This window comes from Equus caballus, chromosome 8, assembly GCF_041296265.1.
Source record: "Equus caballus isolate H_3958 breed thoroughbred chromosome 8, TB-T2T, whole genome shotgun sequence".
Lineage (NCBI taxonomy): Eukaryota > Metazoa > Chordata > Mammalia > Perissodactyla > Equidae > Equus > Equus caballus.
In genome coordinates, this window is record NC_091691.1 from 8,728,027 (window position 1) to 8,750,744 (window position 22,718).

Genomic DNA, 22,718 nt, shown 5'->3' on the forward strand with positions numbered 1-22,718 from the left:
TCCCATTCCTCCCGTCTCCGCAGCCCTTGGTAACCATTAATCTGTTTTCTGTCTGTATGGGTTGGCCTATTCTGCACATTTTCTATAAATGGAATCATAAAATACATGGCCTGATGTGTCTGGTTTCTTTAACTGAGCATAATGTTTCCAAAGTTCATCATGTTGTAGGACGGATCAGCATTTCATTTCTTTTTGTGGCTAAGTAATATTCCCTTGTATAGATATACCACATTCCGTTTCCCCGTTCAACAGCTGATGGACATTTGGGTTGGTGCCACTTTTTCACTACTATGAATAATGCTGCTGTGAACGTTCTGTGCAAGTCTTTGTGTAAAGATATCTTCTCAACTCTCTCAGGTATATACTGAGGACTGGAATTACTGGGTCATGACGTAATTCTGTTGTACGTTCTGAGGAGCTGCTGGGCTGTTTTCCAAAGCAGCCGCACCATTTCACATTTCCACCAGCAACGTGCGAGGGTCCCAGTTTCTCCACATCCTCACCAACACTTATTTTCCATTTTAAAAAATTAATGCTATGTATATTCTGTTTAAAGTAGAGAAACAGGTAGCAAACCCCACATCCTGCTTCTGTTTACTGTCTAGTCCCCTAGGATTCTCTCCTGGAAAATGAGAGTTCAAATGATAATGCCTTCCTCAGATGGCTGCCGGGAGGACCTAAGATGCTAATTTACATAAAGCCTGAATATAAACTAGGTACTCGATAAATGTTTATTTCCTCTCTTTTATCGCTTAAGAGCATACCAGGCAATTTGTGAATTGTATCTGTGAATGTGACCTTATTAGGAAATACGGTCTTTACAGATGTAATCAAGTTAAATGAGGCCTTACTAGATTAGGATGGGCCCTAAACCCAATGACTAGTGTCCTCATAAGGAGATACAGAGAGACACAGAGGCAGAGACACACACAGAGGGAAGACAGCCACGTGAAGAAGGAGGCAGAGATTGAAGTGATGCACCTCCAAGCCAAGGAATGCCAAGGATTGCCAGCAATGACCAGAAGCTAGGAAGAGGCAAAGAAGAATTTTTCCCTGGAGCCTTCAGAAGGAGCACGGCCCTGACGACACCTTGATTTTGGACTTCTAGCCTCCCAAACTACGAGAATAAATTTCCGTTGTTTCAAGCCACCCAGTTTGTGATAATTTGTTACAGCAACCCTAGGAAACTGATACACCATATGGCATTTTTGCTTAAAATTGAGCCAGTCTGCCTAGTTGAAATGTCAAGACTATATCTATTCTAGCTTAATGACTAAAAAAGACACTAGAAACTCTATAGTACATCTTAGTAATCTCAAGCTTTTATTTTTGTCTGTCTCATTTGTGACCATCTCCTTTCTACCATCTTAAAATCTGGCACTGCATTGGTACTATGGCTCCCACAGTCTCACCACCACTGAGTGGATGTCGATGGATTATGATAAGGGATCGGGTGGCCTAGAGGTTAGGACAAGGTGTTGGAGAGGTCGAAACCCTGGATCCACACCCCATTCAGAGCACACTCTGCCCCTAGCCAGCATCTTACAAGTGTGGCAGGTCAGAGAGGAGGGGAGTAAGGGTACCCTCACTACCAGGCCTGGAAAGCCAACTCGAAGCTTATGCTCTTCTTCTCAGCTGCATCACACTAAGATATAAATCCCAAAAGCCTAAGAAAACACCAAAAGGGCTTGGAAAATACAATAATACAAGAGGATCTTTAAGCGGATACTGAAGTTATATCAGTGTCTATATTAAATTGGAAAGGTTACCCTTTCTAGGTTGTCTAAGCATCTCACAATAGGCCACATCTTCAAAGCACATGGCACAACTACAATTAATTACTTGTTAAATGTCTGTCCTCCCTTCTAGAGGACAGGGGCTGAGTCTGCTTGTTCAGTGCTGTATCCCCGGGGTCTGGTCAGTACCCAGCCTGCAGTAGGCGCTTAATTAGTGTTGCTGGGTGAATGAATGAATAAATAGAGGGTAAGGAGGGTGGGCCGGCTTGTTCCCCTGGCCCAAGGGTTCCTGTGCCTTGGGCAGTGACAAGCACGGGGCATACTCACTGTCAAAGAGGATGATCCTGCCATCACCACCGCAGGGCTGGGTGTGATCCCCGAAGCAGACACTGTTGCACTCAGTACTGGCTGCCTCCCCGTACTTCCAGTAATCAGGATTGTTTCCACAGAAGCAAGCATAGCCTGACTCCATCCCGGCAAACTGCCACAACAGAGAAGCAGCACTTGGTAAGCATCAGTCAGGGTGTCAGGTGACCCAACAGAGCCTGGCAGGGTCGATCCCCAGCATGCAACCAGCCTCATCTTCCCAGCCCACCTTGTCCTGGGACCTCTCCCTTGTCCCACCCTCACACACTTCATCACACGCTGACTAGTAACTGTGCACCCCACCATGATCCCCCTTCAGCAGTAAGTGCTTTCCAGCTAATTCTCCCAGCAAACTCATTATAGGCCCCACTTAAATTTTTTATTTTATTGTTTATATTACCATACAGTAAAACTATTTACATGGCGTCTAGTTCTATGAATTTTAGCCCATGTATATATTTGTGCAACCACCATTGCAGTCAGGATACAGGACAGGTGCATCGCCCCAATAATCATCCTTGTGCTATCGCTTTATAGTTCCCCTCCTATAACCCCTCTTATAACCACTAATCAGTTTTCCATTACCAAAGTTTTATCCTTTCAAGAATGTCGTATGCTATAGACTGAATGTCTATGTCTGCGCAAATTAATATTTTGAAAGTCAATTCCCAATGTGATGGTACTTGGAGGTGGGGCCTTTGGGAGATGAATGGGTCCTGAGGGCAGAGCCCTCAGGAACGGGATTAGAGCCTTTATGAAAGAGACCCCAGAGTGCTCCCCTCACCCCTTCCACCATGTGGGACACAGCAAAAAGACAGCCGTCTATGAATCAGGAAACAAGCCCTCACCAGATACCAAATCTGCCAACGCCTTGATCTGGGGCTTTTCAGCCTCCAGAACTGTGAGAAGTGAATGTCTGTTGCTTAAGACACTCAGTCTACAGAACTTTTTTATAGCACCCAGAACAGACTAAGATATCATATAAACAGAATCATATAGTATGTAATCTTTTGAGACCGGCTTGTTTCACTCAGCATTAATGTCTCTGAGGTTCATCCAAATTGGTGCATGTATCGATAGTTCGCTCCTTTTGATTGCTGAGCGGTAGTCCACTGTATGCATGCATCACAGTTGGTTAATCCACTGGGTTGTTTCAGACTTCATGATTATGAATAGAACCGCTATAAACATTTGTGGACAGATTTTTGTGTGAATGTGTTTTCATTTCTCTAGGGTAAATACCTAGGAATGGGGTTGCTGGATTATATGGTAAGTGGTTAACTTGATAAGAAATTGCCAAACTGTTTTCCAGAAGGACTGTACCGTTTTACATTTGTAACAACAATGTATGAGTCCCAGTTGTTCCATATCCTTGTTAAAACTTGTCATAATCAGTATATATACATATATTTTTAAGATTTTTTATTTTTCCTTTTTCTCCCCAAAGCCCCCCAGTACGGAGTTGTGTATTTTTAGTTGTGGGTCCTTCCAGCTGTGGCATGTAGGATTGGCGCCGCCTCAGCATGGCCCGATGAGTGGTGCTATGTCCGTGCCCAGAATCCGAACCGGGGAAATCCTGGACCTCCAAAGCGGAGCACACAAACTTAACCACTCGCCACAGGCCAGCCCCTATCAGTATATTTTATTTTAGCCATTCTAATAGCTATGTAGCAGTATCTCATTGTGGGTTTAATTTGCATTACCCTAATGGCTAATGATTTTGAATGTCTTTTTATGTGCTTATTTTACATCTGCATAGATTCTTTAGTGAAATATCTGTTCAAGTCTTTTGCCTATTTTTTTTTTTTTTTTTTTTTAAAGATTTTATTTTTTTCCTTTTTCTCCCCAAAGCCCTCCAGTACATAGTTGTATATTCTTCGTTGTGGGTCCTTCTAGTTGTGGCATGTGGGACGCTGCCTCAGCGTGGTTTGATGAGCAGTGCCATGTCCGCGCCCAGGATTCGAACCAACGAAACACTGGGCTGCCTGCAGCGGAGCGCGCGAACTTAACCACTCGGCCACGGGGCCAGCCCCTATTTTTTTTTTTTTTTTTTTAAAGATTTTTTTTTTTTTTTTTTTTTTCCTTTTTCTCCCCAAAGCCCCCCGGTACATAGTTGTGTATTCTTCGTTGTGGGTTCTTCTAGTTGTGGCATGTGGGATGCTGCCTCAGCGTGGTTTGTTGAGCAGTGCCATGTCCGCACCCAGGATTCGAACCAACGAAACACTGGGCCGCCTGCAGCGGAGCACGTGAACTTAACCACTAGGCCACCGGGCCAGCCCCTAGAGTTTTTTTCTTTTCCTTCTTTTCTTTTCTTTTTTTTTGTTTTAATACATTCTAGATACAAAGTCCTTTGTTGCATACATGACTTTTCTCCCAGGCTATGGCTTGTCTTTTCATTCTCTTAAAAATGTCTTTTGCAGAGAAAAAGTTTTTAATTTTGGTAAAGTCCAAATTAAAATTTACCAATTTTTTCTTTTACGGATCATGGTTTTGGTGTCATGCCTAAGAACTTTTCACCTAAACTCGGGTCATAAAGAATTTTTCCTCTATTTTCTTCTGAAAGTTTTATAGTTTTACATTTTACAGTTAGACCTAAGATCCCTTTAGAATTCAGCATGGACTTGGTGTTTAACTTCTTTCAATTGGCATGATGTTGTGGCCATTCATTTGTGTTGTTGCTTGTATCAGTATGTTGTACTATATCTTTTCTTTTTATTGCGGAGTAGTACTTCACAGTATGGATATCCCACAATTTATTTTTCTGTCCGTACGGTAATGGACATTTGGGTGGTTTACAGTTTGGGGCTGTTATGAGTGATGCCGCTGTGAACGTTCATGCATTAGGTCTCTGTGTGGACATAGGTTTTTATTTCTCTCGGGTAATCACCCAGGTCTGGTACTGCTGAGTCAAAAGACAGGTGTATATTTACCTTTATAAAAAACTTCAACGTCTTTTTCCAAAGAAGCTGTACCATTTTACATTCCTACCAGTAGTCTAAAAGAGTAACAGTTGCTCCACATTCTTAATTTTTAGCATTTTCAGTATTTTTAACTTTCATCATGCTAGTGGATGTGGAGTGGTATCTCATCGTGATTTTAATTTGGATTTCCCTGATAACTAGTGATGCTGAATATCTTTTCATGTGTCTTTTGGCCATCCACATATCTTCCTTGGTGAAATGTCTGTTCAAATCTTCTGCCCATTTTTAAATTGAGCTGTCTCATTATTGAGTTGTAAGAGTTCTTTATATACTCTCTATACAAGTCCTTTATCAAATATATACTTGGCAGCTACTTTCTCCCAGTTTGTGGCTTATCTTCTTACTTTCTTAACTGTGGTTTTTGAAGATAAGTTTTTAATACTGATAAGTCCAATCTACCAACTTTTTCTTTTATGGTTTGTAGTTTTTTGTGTCCTGTTTAAGAAATCTTTGTCTAACCCAATGTCATAAGATTTTCTGTACTTTTTTTTACAAGTTTAACAGTTTTAAGCTTTTTTTTTATTGCTATGTAATTCACATAACATAAAATTTACCATTTAAAAGTGTACTTTCAGTGATTATTAGTATATTCACCATGGTGTGCAACTAGCACCAATAATTCCAGAATACTTCCATCACGCAAAAAAGAACCCCTAGACCGATCGGCAGTAGTCCCACTTCCTCCCACCTCCCACCTACTGGCAACCACTAACCCACCGTCTCTATGGATTGGAACAATCTGACACAATACAAATGCAATCACACCATATGTGACCTTTTGTGCCTGGTTTCTTTCACTTAGCATGATGTTTTCAAGATTCATCTATACTGTAGCATGCATCAGTAACTCATTTCTTTTAATTGTCTGAATAATATTCCATTGTATATATATATATATATACATCACATTTTGTTTACCTGTTCACGAGGTGATGGACATTTGTGTTGTTGCCACTTTTTGGCTATTATGAATAATGCTGCTGTGAACATTCATGCACAAACTTTATGTGAACATATGTTTTCAACTGTCTTGGGTACCTGGGAGTGGAAATGCTAGGTCACAAGGTAACTCTGTGTTTAAATTTTTGATGAACTACCACAATGCTTTCCACAGCAGCTGCACCGCTTTACGTGTCCACTAGCAATGCATCAGGCTTCAAACTTCTCCACATCCTCATCCACAGTTGTTTTTATCCTTTTTTTGTAGTTTTTTTTTTTTTAAAAAAACTACAGCCATCCTAGGTTATCTGTTGTGTGAAGTGGTATCTTATTATGGTTTTGATTTCCATTTCCCTGAAGACTAATGGTAATGAGCCTCTTTTCATATGCTGTTGCCACTTCTTTATATATTCTGGACATTAGACCCTTATTCAGATATATGATTTGCAAATATTTTCTCTCATTCTGTGAGTTGTCATTTCACTTTCTTAATAGTGTCCTTGACACACAAAAGTTTTAAATTTTAATGAAGTCCAAGTCACTGATTTTTACTTTGATTGCTTGTGCTTTTGGTATCATAACTAAAAAGTCACTGCCTAATCCAAGGTCATGGATATTTATACCTATGCTCCTATCTAAGAGTTTTATAGTTGTACCTATTACATTTAGGTCTTTGATCCACTTTTAGTTAATTTTTACACATGGTGTAAGGTATGGGGTCCAAATTCATTCTTTTGCATGTGAATATCCAATTGTCCCAGTACCACTGGTTGAAAAGACTATTCTCTCCCCACTGAATAGTATGCCACCCTTGTCAAAAATCAATTGACTTTAAGTAAATGTATGGGTTTATTTCTGGACTCTAAATTCTATTCCAGTGCTCTATATGTCCATCTTTATGCCAGTACTATAGCTCCTTTTTCAGTAGTAAAATTTAAAGTTAATTTTTGTCTATTGTGTGATGTAAAGATAGAGGTTCATTTTTTTTCCCTAAAGAGCTCTAGTTTTTCTCCAGAACCATTTGTTGAAAGACTATCCTTTCTTCCATTGAATTATCTTGGCATCTTTGTTGAAAATCAATTGTCCATATAAGTACAAGTCTATTTCTGGACTCTCTATTTGATGCCACTGATCTATAGCAGAGGCTGGAAAACTTTTTCTATAAAAGGTCAGATAGTAAATGTTTTCAGCTTTGTGGACCATATGGTCGCTTCTTAAGTAATCAACTTTGCTGTTGTAACATGAAAGCACCCACAGACAATATGTAAATGAAGGAGTGTGGCAACAAAACTGTATTTACAAAAATAGGTGGGTGGTAGGATTTGGCCCAGATGCCATTGTTTGCGGACTCCTGATCTATGTGACTATTCTTATGCCAATACCACTCTCTTGATTATTATAGCTTTATAGTAAGTCTTGAGATCAGGCAGCGTAAGTCCTCCAAAGCAGATCTTTTTCAAAATTATTTTCGTTATTACAGGTTCTTTTCCTTTCTATATAAATTCTAGGATCAGTTTGTCAATTTTTTCAAAAAGCATGCTATGATTTTGATTGAGATTGCACTGAATCTATAGGTCAATTTAGGAAGAACTGACATTTTAACAATATTGAGTCTTCTAAGCCATGAACAATGTCTCCATTTATTTAGGTTTTCTTTAATTTTCCCTTGCAATGTTATGTGGTCTTTAATATCCTTTGTTAAATTTATCCTTAAGTTATTTATGCTACTATAAATGGAATTTAAAATTTTCTAACTGTTCACTGCTAACGTATAGAAATGCAACTGATTCATATATATATATATGAATAATATATGAATATATACATAAGATCTTTTATATATATAGGACTTTATATATATATGACCTTATAACCTGCAACCTTGAAAAATTTACTTATTAGTTCTAGAAGCTGTTTTATTCTAGATTCCTTAGAATTGTCTACATAGATGATCATGTTGTCCATAAATAAAGAAAATTTTACTTCTTTTCCAACCTACACACATTTTATTTCTTTTTTCCCCCTTATTCCATTGGCAAGGACCTCCAGTACAATGGTGAATAGAAGAGGTGAGAGTAGACATCATTGTTTGTTCCTGATCTTAGGTAGAAAGCACTGAACCTTTCACTACTGAAAATGATGTTATTTTGGGGGTTTTTTGTAGATGCTCTTAATCAGGTTGAGGAAGTTTCCCTCTACTCCTAGTTTGCTGATGGCTTTTATCATTAATAGGTATTGTATTTCCCCAAATGCTTTTACTATATTTTTATTCTGAAATAATTTCAAATGTGCAGAGAAGTTGCAAGACCAACACAAAGAACTGCCCCCATCCCTTTCACCTAGAGACCCCCATTCAAGCTGGCAACTGCCCGAATCACATCCTTTGTAGAAAAGGAGTCAATCCAGGACCACAGATGTACTTAATTGTGAGGTCTCCTCAGTCTCCTTCAAACTGGAATAGTTCATTGGTCCTTCCTTGACCTTTGTGACCTTAATGTTTTTGAAGAATAAAGGCCAGTCATTTTGTAGAATGTTCCTCATTTCAGGTTTGTCTATGTTTCCTCATGATCAGATTCACATTACGGATTTTGGGCAGAAATACCACTAAAGTGATGTTATGCTCTTGACAGGTCAGGTGGGACACAATGTCGAGTTGTCCCATCACTGGTGATATTAACTTTGAGCACTTGCGTTAGGTAGTATATGCCAGTTTTCTCCACTGCAGAATTACTTGTTTTCCTTTTATAGTATTTTGTGGGGAGATCTTTGAGACTATCTAAATATCCTATTCCTCATGCAACTTTTACCCATTTACCAGTAGATAAGGACTTGGGATATTTGCGTACCTTGATATTTGTTCTTTGAATCAATTATTACTATGATGGCTGCCAAATGGTGAACTTTCTAACTCCACTATTTCTTCTACATTTATTAGTTGGCATTCCCCTATATGGAAATGCTTTTCTTCTCCTTGTTTACTTATTCACTTATTTATATCAGCGTGGATCTGAGGATTCTTTACTCAATGGAGTATATTTATTACTATCATTATTTGTTTTGAAGCTCAAACTATGCTCTATTTGGCCAGTGGAGACCCTTTAAGCTGGTTCCTATGTCCTTTAGACAAGTCCCTATCCTTCCTTATTTTCTTGTAATTTCAGGATCACCTAGCATTTTCTCAAAACCAGGTCTAGAACGTGCAGTTTTCTCCAAAGAGCTCCAGTTCTTTTTAGTGAAGAACAGTTTTCAGAAACCAAGATTGCACTATACTAATAACTTCAACCCCTGTCCAACACTGTAGGCTTCATTCCAGTTTTCCCTGGCTCCCTTCTCCAACAGTGAGAAACCTGGCTCCCATTATCCTCAATATATTTACGTTTATGTTCAATGCCTTTGCAAGCAACCAATCATCTGATTATGCTGGGCCAACCACCCTGCTAAGCCACCTGCCTCACACTGGCCCTGAACCCTGCCAGGCTACTCGTCGAGCTTGGGTCTGGTTAAGGACTTTTTGGCTGGGAGGGAAGGAGGAAGGGAGGGAGGCAGGAAGGAAGGAAGGAGGGAAGGAAGGGAGGAGGGGAGGAGGGGAGGAGGGGAGGAGGGAGGGAGGGAGGGAGGGAGGGAGGTAAGGAGGGAGGAAGGAAGGAATTTTCTTTTTTTGATATAACAAACAATAGTATTATTGAATCTTATCAGCCAAGGAATGAATTTCAGATAGAAGAATGAATAAGAAGGAAAGAAAATATTTTGGACTGGTGTGCAGGCTAGGGCCCCTTAATGTATCAAGGAAGCAACCACTACCTTGGCTTATTCCCAGATCCTCTGTGGAGCCAGAGATGTCCCTGCTCCTAAGATACAAAGGCACGAGGAAACACAGAACTCTGTTGGAGGTCAAACAGGGATGCGGACACTGGAGATTTCCCTCTCCATTTCTCCCGGTCTTTAGACAGCAGTGCTGCCTCACACTCCTGAATCCCAAGCCCCGCTCCTCCTCCAACTTCTCCTTGGCAGACAAGTAGATGGCATGGCTTTACAGGTTGTTTTTTAAAAATGTACATGTATTTTTAAGTTATCTCAGCAGAATGCACATACATCTTTATCCTTTTCTATAGATACACAGCCACAGAGTCATTACCTTGAACCTCTGACTCCGACAAAAGCTGATGCAGGTTTGTATGGTAAGTTTGTTAGATGTTTTACTGGCGCCAGTTAGAGGAGGTGGGTTTCCATGATCCTTATAGCAGCCAAGGTTTCCAGGCACTGGAGAAAAAAGAAAAACAAAGGAATTTCACAACACCTGGCTGTGAAACACCAAGAAGGAAATGCAATTTGTGCCAGGTACTTTCATCTCAGCCAGTATTTCCACTCCTAAGGTACAAATAAATAACAAGCAATAAGCTTTAAAAATGGAAGCCTTAGTGTCCTCAGCTAAATGCTATGTTTTTGGTTTATTTTGAAGATTATGGGAGGCCCAGGTCCACCTTTAACTAACATTAAGAAATTTTTAACCTGTTCGGCATTGATAGAATTTAATATTAAAGAGAACTAGGAACAATTTCCTAAAAACAGAGAAGCTACAATATGTAAATTATGTTTCAGAGTCACTGGAGGGCAGGAAAAGCCCTTAGAAGCCCGTCATTCTACCCATGTCCTTCCTCTTGGTGCTTAGAAAGCTCCACAAGTGGGTTTCCCCAAGGTCCTTGGGTGAAGGTCATTAGTTTCCTATTGCTGCCGAAGCAAATTACCACAAACCTAAGTGGCTTAAAGCAGTATAAATTCATTATCTTACAGTTCAGGAGGTCAGAAGTACTAAATGAGTCTTGTGGGACTAAAATCAAGGTGTCGGCAGAGCTGTGTTCCTTCTGGAGGCTCAAGAGGAGAATTTGTTCCCTGCCTTTTCCATCTCCTAGAAGCTGCCCCTATTCCTTGGCTTGCGGCTGCACCATTCCAGCCTCTGCTTCCATCATCATATCTTCTTTCCTCCCTCTGCTTCCATCACCACATCATCTTCTCTGACTCTGATCCTCCTGCCTCTCTGTCATACAAACCCGTGTGATTACACTGGGCCTACCTGGATAATTCAGAATAACTTCCCCATTTCAAAATCCTTAACTTAATCACACCTGCAACGTCTCTTATACCAGGTAAGGTAACATATTCAAAGATTCCAGGGATTACAACACAGACATTTTTGGAGGGCCACTATCAAGCTTACCACAGTAAACATATTAGTGTTTCGTAACCACACAATCAGATGGTTTGGTCTAGTAGAAAAAGCTGCATTTGAGAATAAAGAAACCTGAACATATGCACCAACTGTGGGAGACAGCTTTCAATGATCCCCACCTCCCGGTATTCACACTCTTGTGCAGTCCCCTCCCCTGAGAGTGGGCTGGACTAGATTTTGACCAACAGAATGCGACAAGGTTGATGGGATGCTACTGCTGTGATTAGGTTACGAGAAGCTGTGACTTCTGCTTGCTAGTAGACTCTCTCTATTGCTTTCTTGGCTTACACACTTTGATAAAACAATATGCCGTGTCAGAAAGGCCATGTAGCAAGCAATGAGGGTGGCCTTCAGCCAACAGCCAGCAAGAAACCAAGACTTTCAGTTTCGACAAAGATTGAATCCTACAAAAACGACGTGAGCCTGAAGTAGATTCCCCAATGGAGCCTTCAGATGAGACTCCAGCCCTGGCAGGCACCTTGATTGCAGCCTTGGGGAAGACCCCGAAGCAGAGGAGCCAGCTAAGCCATGTCCAGGTTTTCTGACCCACTGAAAGTGTGCAACAATAAATGTGTGTTGTTTTAAGTCACTAACTTTTAGGGTAATTTGTTACACAGCAAAAGATAACTAATATACCTATATAATAAACTCTAAATATATGTTTATTGAATGAAGAAATGAATTTATTGTGGGCTATGGACAAATCAACCTGTCTACACCTTAGTTTTCCATCTGTTATTAATTTATGAATCATCCCACTATCAGATGAAGTCTTTCCCTACTTTCTCTGTTTGGCTCCTCACAGTTTATATAACTGGAGATATAATGACATGAGTGGGGCCTGGTCCTAGAAGCACTTCTAGGTCACTTAAGAGTTGTACATTATCCACTTCGAAAGTGAGTCATTTAGACTCTTAGAAAGCATTTTTTCTTTAAGACTGGAAAACAGCATGGGTCCAGTTTAATAAGCTTTATATCCACATTCGTTTTTTGGCATATAAGAATATGCACATGTATACGTATATATGTATACATACACACACGCTTTAATTTCTGCCACCATCCACATCTAACCAGCTCATTTTAAATTGGCAGGAAGTACCTCTGCTAACCCAAACAGTCACCCTTCCCCCTCTAAGCCAAGTGGTTACCCTTCTCCCTTGCGTCACACGTGGTTCAACTATAACAAACATGGCTCACCACACAAATGTTAAAATGCATCTTTCGGAAACAAACCAAATCTCTATAGTAGCAAATGTAAACAGAAAAGCTCTAGGCAGTAGGAGTCCAGTGTTTAGTAGGTGCCTGGCTTGGGAATGTCTGGGTTTTAGGGTTTAAACAAATGCAGTGAGTTAAGCATCTCTGGGGTGGGTGGGGGGTGGGGAATCATATAAGCCGAGTTTGTTAAAGGGACATTGCATATGGAAACCTGAGCCACGCATTTAATAGTTCTTAATAAGAACTACTTGATCATGATCATCTTGGTCATTTACTATGATTTTTGTCTCATTTATTCCATTATGCTCACAAGTAAGCATGTTATTATGTATTAGTTTATAGAGAGCCCAAGGCACATAATCATAAAAGTTAAGATGGGACATAAACAAGGCCATGGGTTGTATTAATGCAGCTGGAACCTATAAACGTTATTCACAATTCAGTGAGCAAATCCAGGCAGCTCACATTCCAGTGGGGCAGAAAGGTCCCAAAACACACCAGGAAGAAGATCACTGGAAATCAGACCACATCGTGCGGCTGCTCCATCCATTTGAACATCAATGGCCCGAAGATCAACCCCGCTGCCCAAATCAATCATTTGCCAGACACTGTCAATTCTACCTCCTAAAATATCGCAGACATCTGTCCATGTCTCTCTATCCACGCTGTCGTTTCTCCAGTTCAGGCCATCATCGCCTCTCACTAAGACCAGTGGATTGCCCTCCTATTCCATCTTCCTGTTTCTAGGCTCACCCTGCTCTAATCTAGTTAGTACGTTGCAACCAGAGTAATCTTTACAGTACATTCCAGGCAGAAGGAACAGCAAGTGCAAAGAACTAAAGCAAGAATGACCTTGGCCTTCGCAGGAACAAAAAGAATGAGCATAACCAGCAACAGAGAGAGGGAAAAGCAGCAGGACCTGGAGAGGTATGCAGGGGCCCTGCCTAAAACCGTCGAAGCTCCCTGGTTGTCCCTCAGGATAAAGTCCAAATTTTCTCACATGGTACACGAGGCCCTGCCTGATTTGTGCTGCTCCCCTTCTCTCCCCTGCCAGCACGACCCCTCTCTCTATCCCTCGGCTCACATTCTATATAAAGGCCAAACCAAATTATAGTGTATTTGCAAATTTCCCAACTGCATATGACTCTGGCCTCTAGACTTTTGCACATGCTATTCCTTCTGCCTGGAATACTCTTCTCTGCATAAGATTGCAGCTTGAGCATCATTTCCCCTGGAAGGCCCCAGGGCCCTCCCATCATCCCTGCCCCTCACAAATAAGGTTAGATGCTCCTGCTGTGTAATCCTACAGCAGCCTATGCTGAGTTTGATTCTAAACACCTGTTTATGTGTCTCTCTCTCCCCAGTTAACCATGAACAACTTAAGGGTAGGACTGTATGTTCTACACACCATTGTATTCCCAGGGCCTGTCATGGTCCCAGTTACACAGCAGATGCTCTAAAACTGTGTGCTGAGTGAACAAGCATGTTTCATGTCCCCAGCTGAAATCCCGGAGTGAGTAGGTAAAGTACTTCCTGGGCAGCAGCGAATGAAGAGCAGAGCTGATCTGCATCACAATGTCCACTTATCGCCAGGAAGGGTGGGCTCGCCTCCTGCCTGCTCACTGTCCTCTTTGGCTACCTAGAAAGACCATTCTAGATAACTGAGTTTTCCATCGAGATTAACCTTAAAACTTAAAATTTTCTCTTTATCATTTGGATGAAACTTTTCTAAAATTAGTTTTTTCTTTAAAAAAATTAATTAGTTTAACCTACTTTAAAGTTTTCTTGGTGGCTTGAGGTCACCAAATGTATTTCACCAAATGGCCCCCGACTATAGTGCTTTTTTACATTCTCGTGTCTGACTTTAACAGTTAATCTGTCTCCTCAGTTACCACCAAGGCTGCTGAACCCTCAGAACATTAGAACTGGAAGGAGTCTTAGCATCTACTTCTTGCTACTGTCAGTGCCTGCAGTCTTTGCTTATCCTCTTCTTAACATGCTGCTTCTTAGGCTTAGAATAAAATTATCAAACTTATCAGAATTATGTGAAAAATCAGAATAAACAGTTTCTAAAAGAGGGAGGGGCTTTATGCTCCCCACTTTCTGCCATTCATATTGCAGCTCAGGAGTTGTTTTTTGCATGCTCATTGCCCAGTTCTTGGCAATATTCCGAAGGGCATTGGAGCTACCGTCATCTGTCCAGAAGCGGCCAGCATTTTGCAGCAATCACAAACACAGGCTTTGGAGTCAGACTGACCCTAGGGTGAATTCTGGCCCGTCCTCCACGGCCTTTCCAAGCTCAGTTTCATCAACAGTAGAATGAAGAACAATAGGGACCTCAAAGGGTTCTTCTGAGAATTAAAGTGAGGTAATGTAAATAAAGTAAACACCACAAGGCCTGGCAAGATAGTATGTGCTGAATAAATAGTGTTTATTATCATCATATATAATAAGGCTTTCATCATTCACCACACAAACAAGAACAACAGGCTTAGTAATAAGAAAAGTAAAATAGCACTAAATTAAAAGACCAAATCAAAGGCAGCCACTCCAGAAAACTGAGTTTGATTCCAGATATTAAAATATTAATCTCTTACATCTGGCAAGTGTACAGTGCACTTTCACGTAAGCATCTCACATGAAACTCACAGCCCTTTCAGGAAGGCAGGTCAGATGATGTTATTCCCACGTGACAGAGAAGAAATCACAGTTTCGCAAGGTTAAGGGCCTCGCATGGGGACACATGATGAAGTGGAGAGCAGTGAGCTCCAGGGTTGCAGATTCTCACTCCATGTTTTTTTTTCTTGCTGTCCCTGGCCCCCTTTCCTTACAGGGCCAATCTGGGGAGCCAAATGAAAATGTCTCCTTGAGATTAAAGACTGAACCCTCAGGCACATTGGTCCCTCAATACTTTGTGTGCCCTGAGGCCAGCCTCTGAGGGGTGCCACTGCCCTCTGACTCGCACTGGAAAGTGTGGCTCGAAGTCTCGCCGGAGGAGACACGTCATGTAGTCTTCAAAAGCATTACTGGTCAACTGAGTGGATTTCCAGACCGTGTCCCACCCTTAGCTCTTCCCAGAAGCAGGGAGGAAAAGTCCATTTGAAAAAGGATATTTGTTCTCAAATTCCTTTTTACTTTCAAGACCACTTTAAAGTCCTGTGGCTTGGTCATGCATTTTTCCTGTTACCAAAGAGGCTCCATCACTTTCAATTTTTAAAAAATCATCTTAAAATACAAATAGACCCCTTGTTTATCACAGTGGATGCTATGAAACTCATGACAGTTAATTACCAACATTCTCCTCAGATGTTCAGAGTTCTTGACAGAGATCAAAGTTTGAGAGGCAGCTGAGGGGAGATGGGCCTCTATTTGGATTAACCCAGGAACTACTGTTCTTTACTGTCACAAGGAACTGTTGGGAAGCAATCTGGCAGGCTTACTAAACACCCAGTACATTTGGATCTAACTGCGGCCTCAATGTGAAGGTGCTACACACACCTCCAGGGAGCCGCGGCTGACAGCCCTGTTCTGAGAACCACTTCTTGCCCACGGCACCTTCTCAGAGGATCTGCTGACATAACGTGTGCTCACTGGGGAGACGCCAAAGGACCCCATCCTCTGGCCACAGCTGACTCCCACTGGGGCCACCAGATTCTCTCTCCCAGGAAGCTGGAATTGGGATTCCAGTTAGTGAATTGCAGGTACTGGACTTACAGGGTTCTGTCAAGTAGGGGTTAAGGCAAGCAGCCATATTGGGGCCACATGAGTCGATGAGTGAGCTGATTCTACTGGTCCACAAAGAGGAAAAAGAATGGACACCAAGCTGAGAGAGAGGCAGAGATGAGAGACCATGTGGCCTCAGAGAGAGATGGCAAGAGTGAACACTTTCTTCCTAGGTTCTTGAGACACAGGGATTGGGCTCTGTGATACAGTCCCAATGTCTTTCCAATAAATCCCTTTTGCTCAAGTTAGCTTGCGTGAGTTCTATTGCCGGCAATAAACAATTTCTGACAAAGCCAGAAAGCATACCCATTATGGTCAAAGCTTGATTTGAATACAAATCTTCAGATGGTAATTTGCATAGGAAGAAGTCCTGACTGTTACTATGTTTTCTATTCCAGTGCTCTGACCAGATCTGAGATATTTATTTAAGAAACCAGAAGCAAAGTTCTTGTCCTGTGTTTTAGAAAACTCTTCCCTGGCTCTGCAGAACTTTTACTTTTTCTTATAAGTAAAATCTGCTTCTTCAGAAACGATGAAGTGACTCTGCTTATTTTAAATGTCATTTAACCTTGTGTGGCAGAGACCATCTTCTACCCCAGGGACTCCACCCTGGTGCCTCAGCAGCTGATTTCTCCCCTTTGTGGGAACAAGGACTAAGTACACAGGAGATGATTCTGCTGGTGTCCTATTAGAGGACCAATTGTTTAGAATACTTCCTTCAGAGCATCGATGGGTTAAGTGTGGATTATTCCACCCTCTCAGCCTGTGACCCCTAGCACACTGCACCCTATCCTGTCCATCTGCAACTTCCATTCCAAATCTGGCAGCTGCCATCTTCGTCTAAGTCCTATCACAACATGGCCCCACCCTACCTCTACAACTTTATTCTAAACATCAACTCTCCCTTTCAGTCAGTCTGATCCTTCAAGCAGCCCTACTTGTGTCTGAGTCTCTATCAACTCACCCAAATAAATAAGTAACCACAGCTTTTTCTTCCCCTATGAAATTTTACCTTTAGGGGAAGGTACTAAGAGTTCCTAAGGGTCCTGACCCCCATACAGCCCAGATGCATCACTGTGGTAGTTCTCTTCTAGTGGGAGTTCCTTCTCTGAAACTTAACTTCCGGTGATTTAATGCGGTAGACAGTCTCCAAAGGAGGCTCTAATAATTTCTCCTCTCCCTGTACACGTGTGTTGCACCCCACTTTAACAGTTGGAATTAATTTCCTCTCCTCTTGAGTCCGGGCTGGCTTTGCGACTTGCTTTGATCAACAGAATGTGGTGGACTTCTGAGTTCATGCCTTAAGAGGACTGGCAGCTTCTGCTCCCTCTCTCTTGGAAGCCAACCACCACAGAAGAGATCTGAATGTGCTACTGAAAAAAGAGGTAGTCCAGGTTGAGGCCTGAAGCCATCTTGGATGTCCTAGCCCCAGCAGAGTCCCCAGGTAAATGCAGCCACTTGATGGAGCCCAGATGAGAGTTGCAGAAGAACTGCCCAGCTGAAACTCAGCCAACTCACAGAATCAGGAGAAATGATAAGTTGTTGTTTTAAGTCACTGGGGTTTGGGGTGGCTCGTTATGCAGTAACAGACAACTGAAACACCTTACTTGACAAAAGGTCAGTCCAAGTTCAAGAGGAATGATACAGCTGTGTCTCTGGGAAGAGGAGCTCAGTTTGTTGACTTGTACTTTTTTTTCAGGGACACCGCAAATATCCCAGGCAAAGAAACACAGAGTCATCTCTTACTCTTCCTGCTGTTTCATCCCTTATATATTCCATTTGTCATCAAGTTCTGTCTTCTTTCTAAATGCATCTTGGATTTAACCCTTCCTGTCTTATCTCACTGCTGTCATCATAGCCCAGGCCCTTATCCCCTGGATTTAGAAATCCATTCTTTGCTCCCCAAACTTCCTTCTTCTGATCTGTCCTGTAAACGGACACTGGGCTCATCTTCCTAAACTGGGGCTTTCAGCATGTCAGTCCCCATCTACTCAACTCTGGCTTTCAGGGTCTGACCCAGTTCCTCTCTGTCCACTCCTCTACTCAGGCAGTTTGGTTCCCAACCCACATGCACACCAATCCCGTGCCCTTCCTCAAGTCTGCCAGGCTATTCCCTGACCCGTGCCCTGACCCATGCAGCCCCTCCACCCTTCTCCGTAACGATGCCTCCAAGTTGCACAACCTGACTGAGCCCTCTTGCCTTCAAATACTCACAGCACTCTATCTCATAATTCAATCTTATTTATATAAGTGATGGGCTGCTCTCCAATTTTCTCTTATGTTTATAACTCAGATTCCTAATTATATCATAAGATTGAGGGTAGGAACTATTTCTTATGTTTTTGTATATTTCTCACAGGCAAGTGCTAGTGTAAAGATTTTTGGTAAAGTCATCCTTATTGATCTGAATGATTTTCCTTTCTTAAGTTATTTGTATGCTTTACACAACTGTGCTTTAGAACATTTTGGAAATACAGTATATATCTGTCACCAAAGAAAATGTCCATTTGGTTCAGAAAGTCTGTATTTTTTTATGGAAAATTAAATAATATCCACTGCCAAAAACAAAGAACAATCGAGCACATGTCAGATCTGAAACCATAAACTGCATTGTAAGAACAAATGTGGGGCCTCTTGTGTTCCCAGAGTGCAGTACCCCACCAGGCCCCAGGGGAATGGCCGCCACGGCAGCTGAGGCATGAGGCACGCTACTGAGCCCCATGGCCAGTCAGATAAAAAAGGAATGACAAATAAAACACAGGCTAGGAGGAACCTATTTAGGAATTAGATGACAGGAATATGCCAATGGTAGTCCATTCCTTGGGGAAAGCACAGGCCACCACAATACCTGCTAGAACTTTCATGTCTACCATGTGCTAGGTCCTGGACTTAGGGTTACGTATATTTTTACTCACTTAATCTTCAAAATAACCCTTGAAGGCACAGATGAGGAAACCAAGGCTCAGGGGAGAATCATTTTGCTGTAAGCTATTAAATGAGTAATGATTCAAACCTAAGCCAGTGTGACTCTGAAGTCCACATTCTTTCCACTAGCTCCTGTTGTGTCTCTTACTGGAAGAGATGTGACATCATGTCATCAAAAATATTTAGTGAGCACCTGTTACGGCCTCCACTGGGCTAGATGTTGTGGAAGACTGTTAAAATATATGGCTCTTTTCAGTGACTGCCCAGGAAGCGGCTTGAGGGGATAAAGCTCCCATAAATTCCATCAGCATCCCTCCATAAGTAAACATACAATCCAAGGAAAATGAGGGCACCTGCTATGCAAATACAGCTTTAGGAGAAATCCTTGCGTTCCCCTTCCTACCTTAAGTTTCTCCTTCATAGAAATTCCAGAGCTCCCTCGCTCATGCCTTTGAAAAACTTAATCTAGTTGGGAGAACAAGAATAAACAATATAAAACATGGTTCTGACAATGCTAATTTGGACAGCCTAAAAGGGTTCAATTAAATAAAAGTGTTAAGTATTGTAATGGAAAGACAGAAGAGGTGAAAAGATTAGTCTGCATAATTCATATTATTAATGTTCATGTCAATATTGCTTGGGCTGTCAGCCAAAGTTTGAGGTTCGTTTTAACTGTAATTAATGATGCACAGAGACGTGTCTTTTTCAAGACGAACTTCAGCCCATGCAATGAAGACAAGGTGAGAGAAACTCTGAGGCCTGGACAAGGCGGCTGATGCAGTGTCTCATGCAGAGTCCAACTCTGGGGAGCCCCTTCCCAGCTGAGAGCAGCTGGGCTGGAACACCCGCAGAGACAGCCCAACATTCTACAGAGTGGCTCTGCTGTGCAACAAATGCTTCCTGGATACCAACGCAGCCTGCTTTACTCCTGGGGCTTGGGATTTCCCAAACCCAAAGAAGAAAGGAAAACGACTTAGAGCTAACAGCTTGAACTGCAGACCCTCTGTCGCCACTGAGTTAATCCTTTGGTTTCCACAATGTCAAAAAGGCAATCTTAATAATTCAGCATACTATCAGAATTTCAAACTCTAATTCCCAAAAAATCCACAAAGAAAACTCTCAAGAATGACCTCAACCGTGGCCTGGATCCATCCTAGGGGCCCCATTTTGAAGGAAATAAAGGAAATGGGGCTGTTCTCAAGTACTGAAAGGAAAGGGCACTGGTCTTGCCATTAGGAGTCCTAGGTTCAAATCCTATTTGGCTCAGTCTAATCCTCATCAAATCACTTAACTACTCCAGCCTCATTTTCTCATCTGAACAACAGGGGCTGGGGAGAGCGGACATACCACCTGCTTCATAGGATTGTTGAAAAAGTTAAATAAGATAAAGTGAATACAGTCATGCGTCGCTTAACAATGGGGATAAGCATTAGGCGACATCGTTGCTCTGCGAACATCATAAAGTGTACTCAGACAAACCTAGATGGTACAGCCTATACTACACGTGTAGGCTACGTGGTACTAATCTTATGGGACCAGCATCTACATGCAGTCCGTCGTTGACTGAAACCTCGTTACGTGGAGCATGACTGTATAAGTGCTTTCTACATAGTAGGTACTCAATAATAGCTGAAAAAAACGCTAAAACATACTAAAAATCAGCGCTGACATTAAAAATAGGGAAAATGCTGACAGAAACAAAACATTTTCTGTAAGTGAGAGACTGCCTTGACCACCACTGCCAAAGTGCCCTTGGCTTTATACTCAAACTCTGAACACAGCTTCAAACTCTTGTTAGGGATCACGATTGGAAGCTTTCAAATCCTGTTTTTTGGGGCTACATTTTTGTAAGGAACAAGAAATCTATTTTAACAAAGTCAGGGTGTCATTTAATTAAAAGGAACTTGAGCCAGGGAAGTCACTGGCTGAGATCAACCAAAGGTCCCATATTGCAGAGGTGTTCTCGCTGACATCCTGTCAGGGCTGGTCTATGTCAATGCTACAATCATAGAGAACTTCTCATGGCTTAAGAGGGAGCAACCTCGCCCCAAATCCCTAATAAGGAGGCTTAAAAAGCTATAGAGAAATGTCTCCTTCTGACACGCTGCATTCTCCTCAGCCTTATTACCATCTTCCTGGGTCAAGCCAAGCTCTGTATCCAGACCACAAGACCTTCCATTATGTGGCCCCATCTCATTCTTCTCAGACCTCATCTCCTGACCTTCTTAAAATTTATGTCTCAGCAACACTGACTTTGCTTGGGAATTTGTGTGTGTGCTTGTGTGTGCATGCGCGTGATTGTTCCCTCTGCCTCCAAAGTCCTCCCTACTGGGACCAAACCTAACGTCTAGACCTGGCTACTTAAAGTGTGGTCCTGCAGCTCCAGCATCCCAGGGGCTTGCTAGAAAGGCGAAGTCTCAGGCCTGTCTGAGACCTAAGGAATCAGAATCTGCATTTTAATAAGATCCCTGATGACTGTGTGCACCTTAAAGTTGGAGAAGCTCTGCACTAAGACCCCGCTTCTTCCAGAAGCCCTCTTTGACAAACAGTAACTCCTGCCTCCCATCACGCCAGGGCAGACGCCCCTCTTCAGTGCTCCCAACCTTTTGCTCATCTCACTTATTATAGTGAAGCTTGCATATGCTTATCTGTTTATGTGTCTGTCTTCGGTCGAAAACTAGGGGCTCCCCACAGGCTGCAGACCATGCTATCCTTGTATCCCCCACTTTGTACAAGTCCTGGTATATGGTTGGAGCTTAAATAACGTAATCTGTCACAGCTAATAACTTCTAAAGTCCTTGTGATTTTAAACTTTAATAATTAATTTTAAATAACTATAATAATTAATAGTTTTAATAACTTTAAATAGCTTGTTTAAATACTTTAAATAATAACTAGTAGTTTTAACAAACTTAATGACTAAAACTTTAATAGCTAACTCAGACACCGGTATGCTACGGGTAAGAGTATCACAGTTTAGGTTAATCACATCATACATTTGAATCCAGACACTTTGAATGTTGTTTAAATGTATTCATTTTTTAATATTAAAATTTGAAAATTTTATAAAATTAATTTTTTTTATAACACAAACTTTCAAACATACACAAAGTAGGAAAGAATAAGGAGCCCGTCACCAGCATCAACACATACTCACTTTTTTTTTTACCATTCTTCTTTCATCCATTTCCCTCATCCCCACCCACTCACTCTTTGGGAAGCTAGACTGTTTTAAAACAAATCCCAGATATATCATTTCAATTACAAATATTTCAGTATGTATCATTAATTTAAAAGGACTTAAAAAATATATATATATATATAAAACCACCATACCATTATTGTACCTAATAAAATTAGCAGTGATTCCTTAATATAATCTAATACTCAGCCTGTATTCAAATTTCCCTAACTATTTTAAAGATTAATTTTTATATTGGGTTTGTAGAAACCAGGCGAATGTTTTATAGCAAACAAAAAATAGCTCTCAGAGATGACAAGGTAAATTTTCTTCAGACCCGTGGCCTTAGGCCCAAATTAGCTATGTGAAGAAAATTATATTTACCTTTAAATGTCATTTGCAGGTTCCTCTTCCCACTCACA

At 41.5% G+C, this 22,718-nt stretch overlaps 1 protein-coding gene across 3 annotated transcripts in view; it reads right to left on the reverse strand.

Annotated features, from left to right (window-relative positions):
* Positions 1-22,718, reverse strand: part of KREMEN1 (kringle containing transmembrane protein 1) — a 65,579-nt gene that overhangs the window by 16,018 nt on the left and 26,843 nt on the right. For all 3 annotated transcript variants that reach the window (XM_070219833.1, XM_023646921.2, XM_023646920.2), the window contains exons 4-5: positions 10,158-10,282; positions 2,064-2,217 (exon numbers count right to left, since the gene is read on the reverse strand). In XM_070219833.1, coding sequence (XP_070075934.1) covers positions 2,064-2,217; positions 10,158-10,282 — 279 coding nt within the window. The remainder of the gene's footprint in view (positions 1-2,063; positions 2,218-10,157; positions 10,283-22,718) is intronic.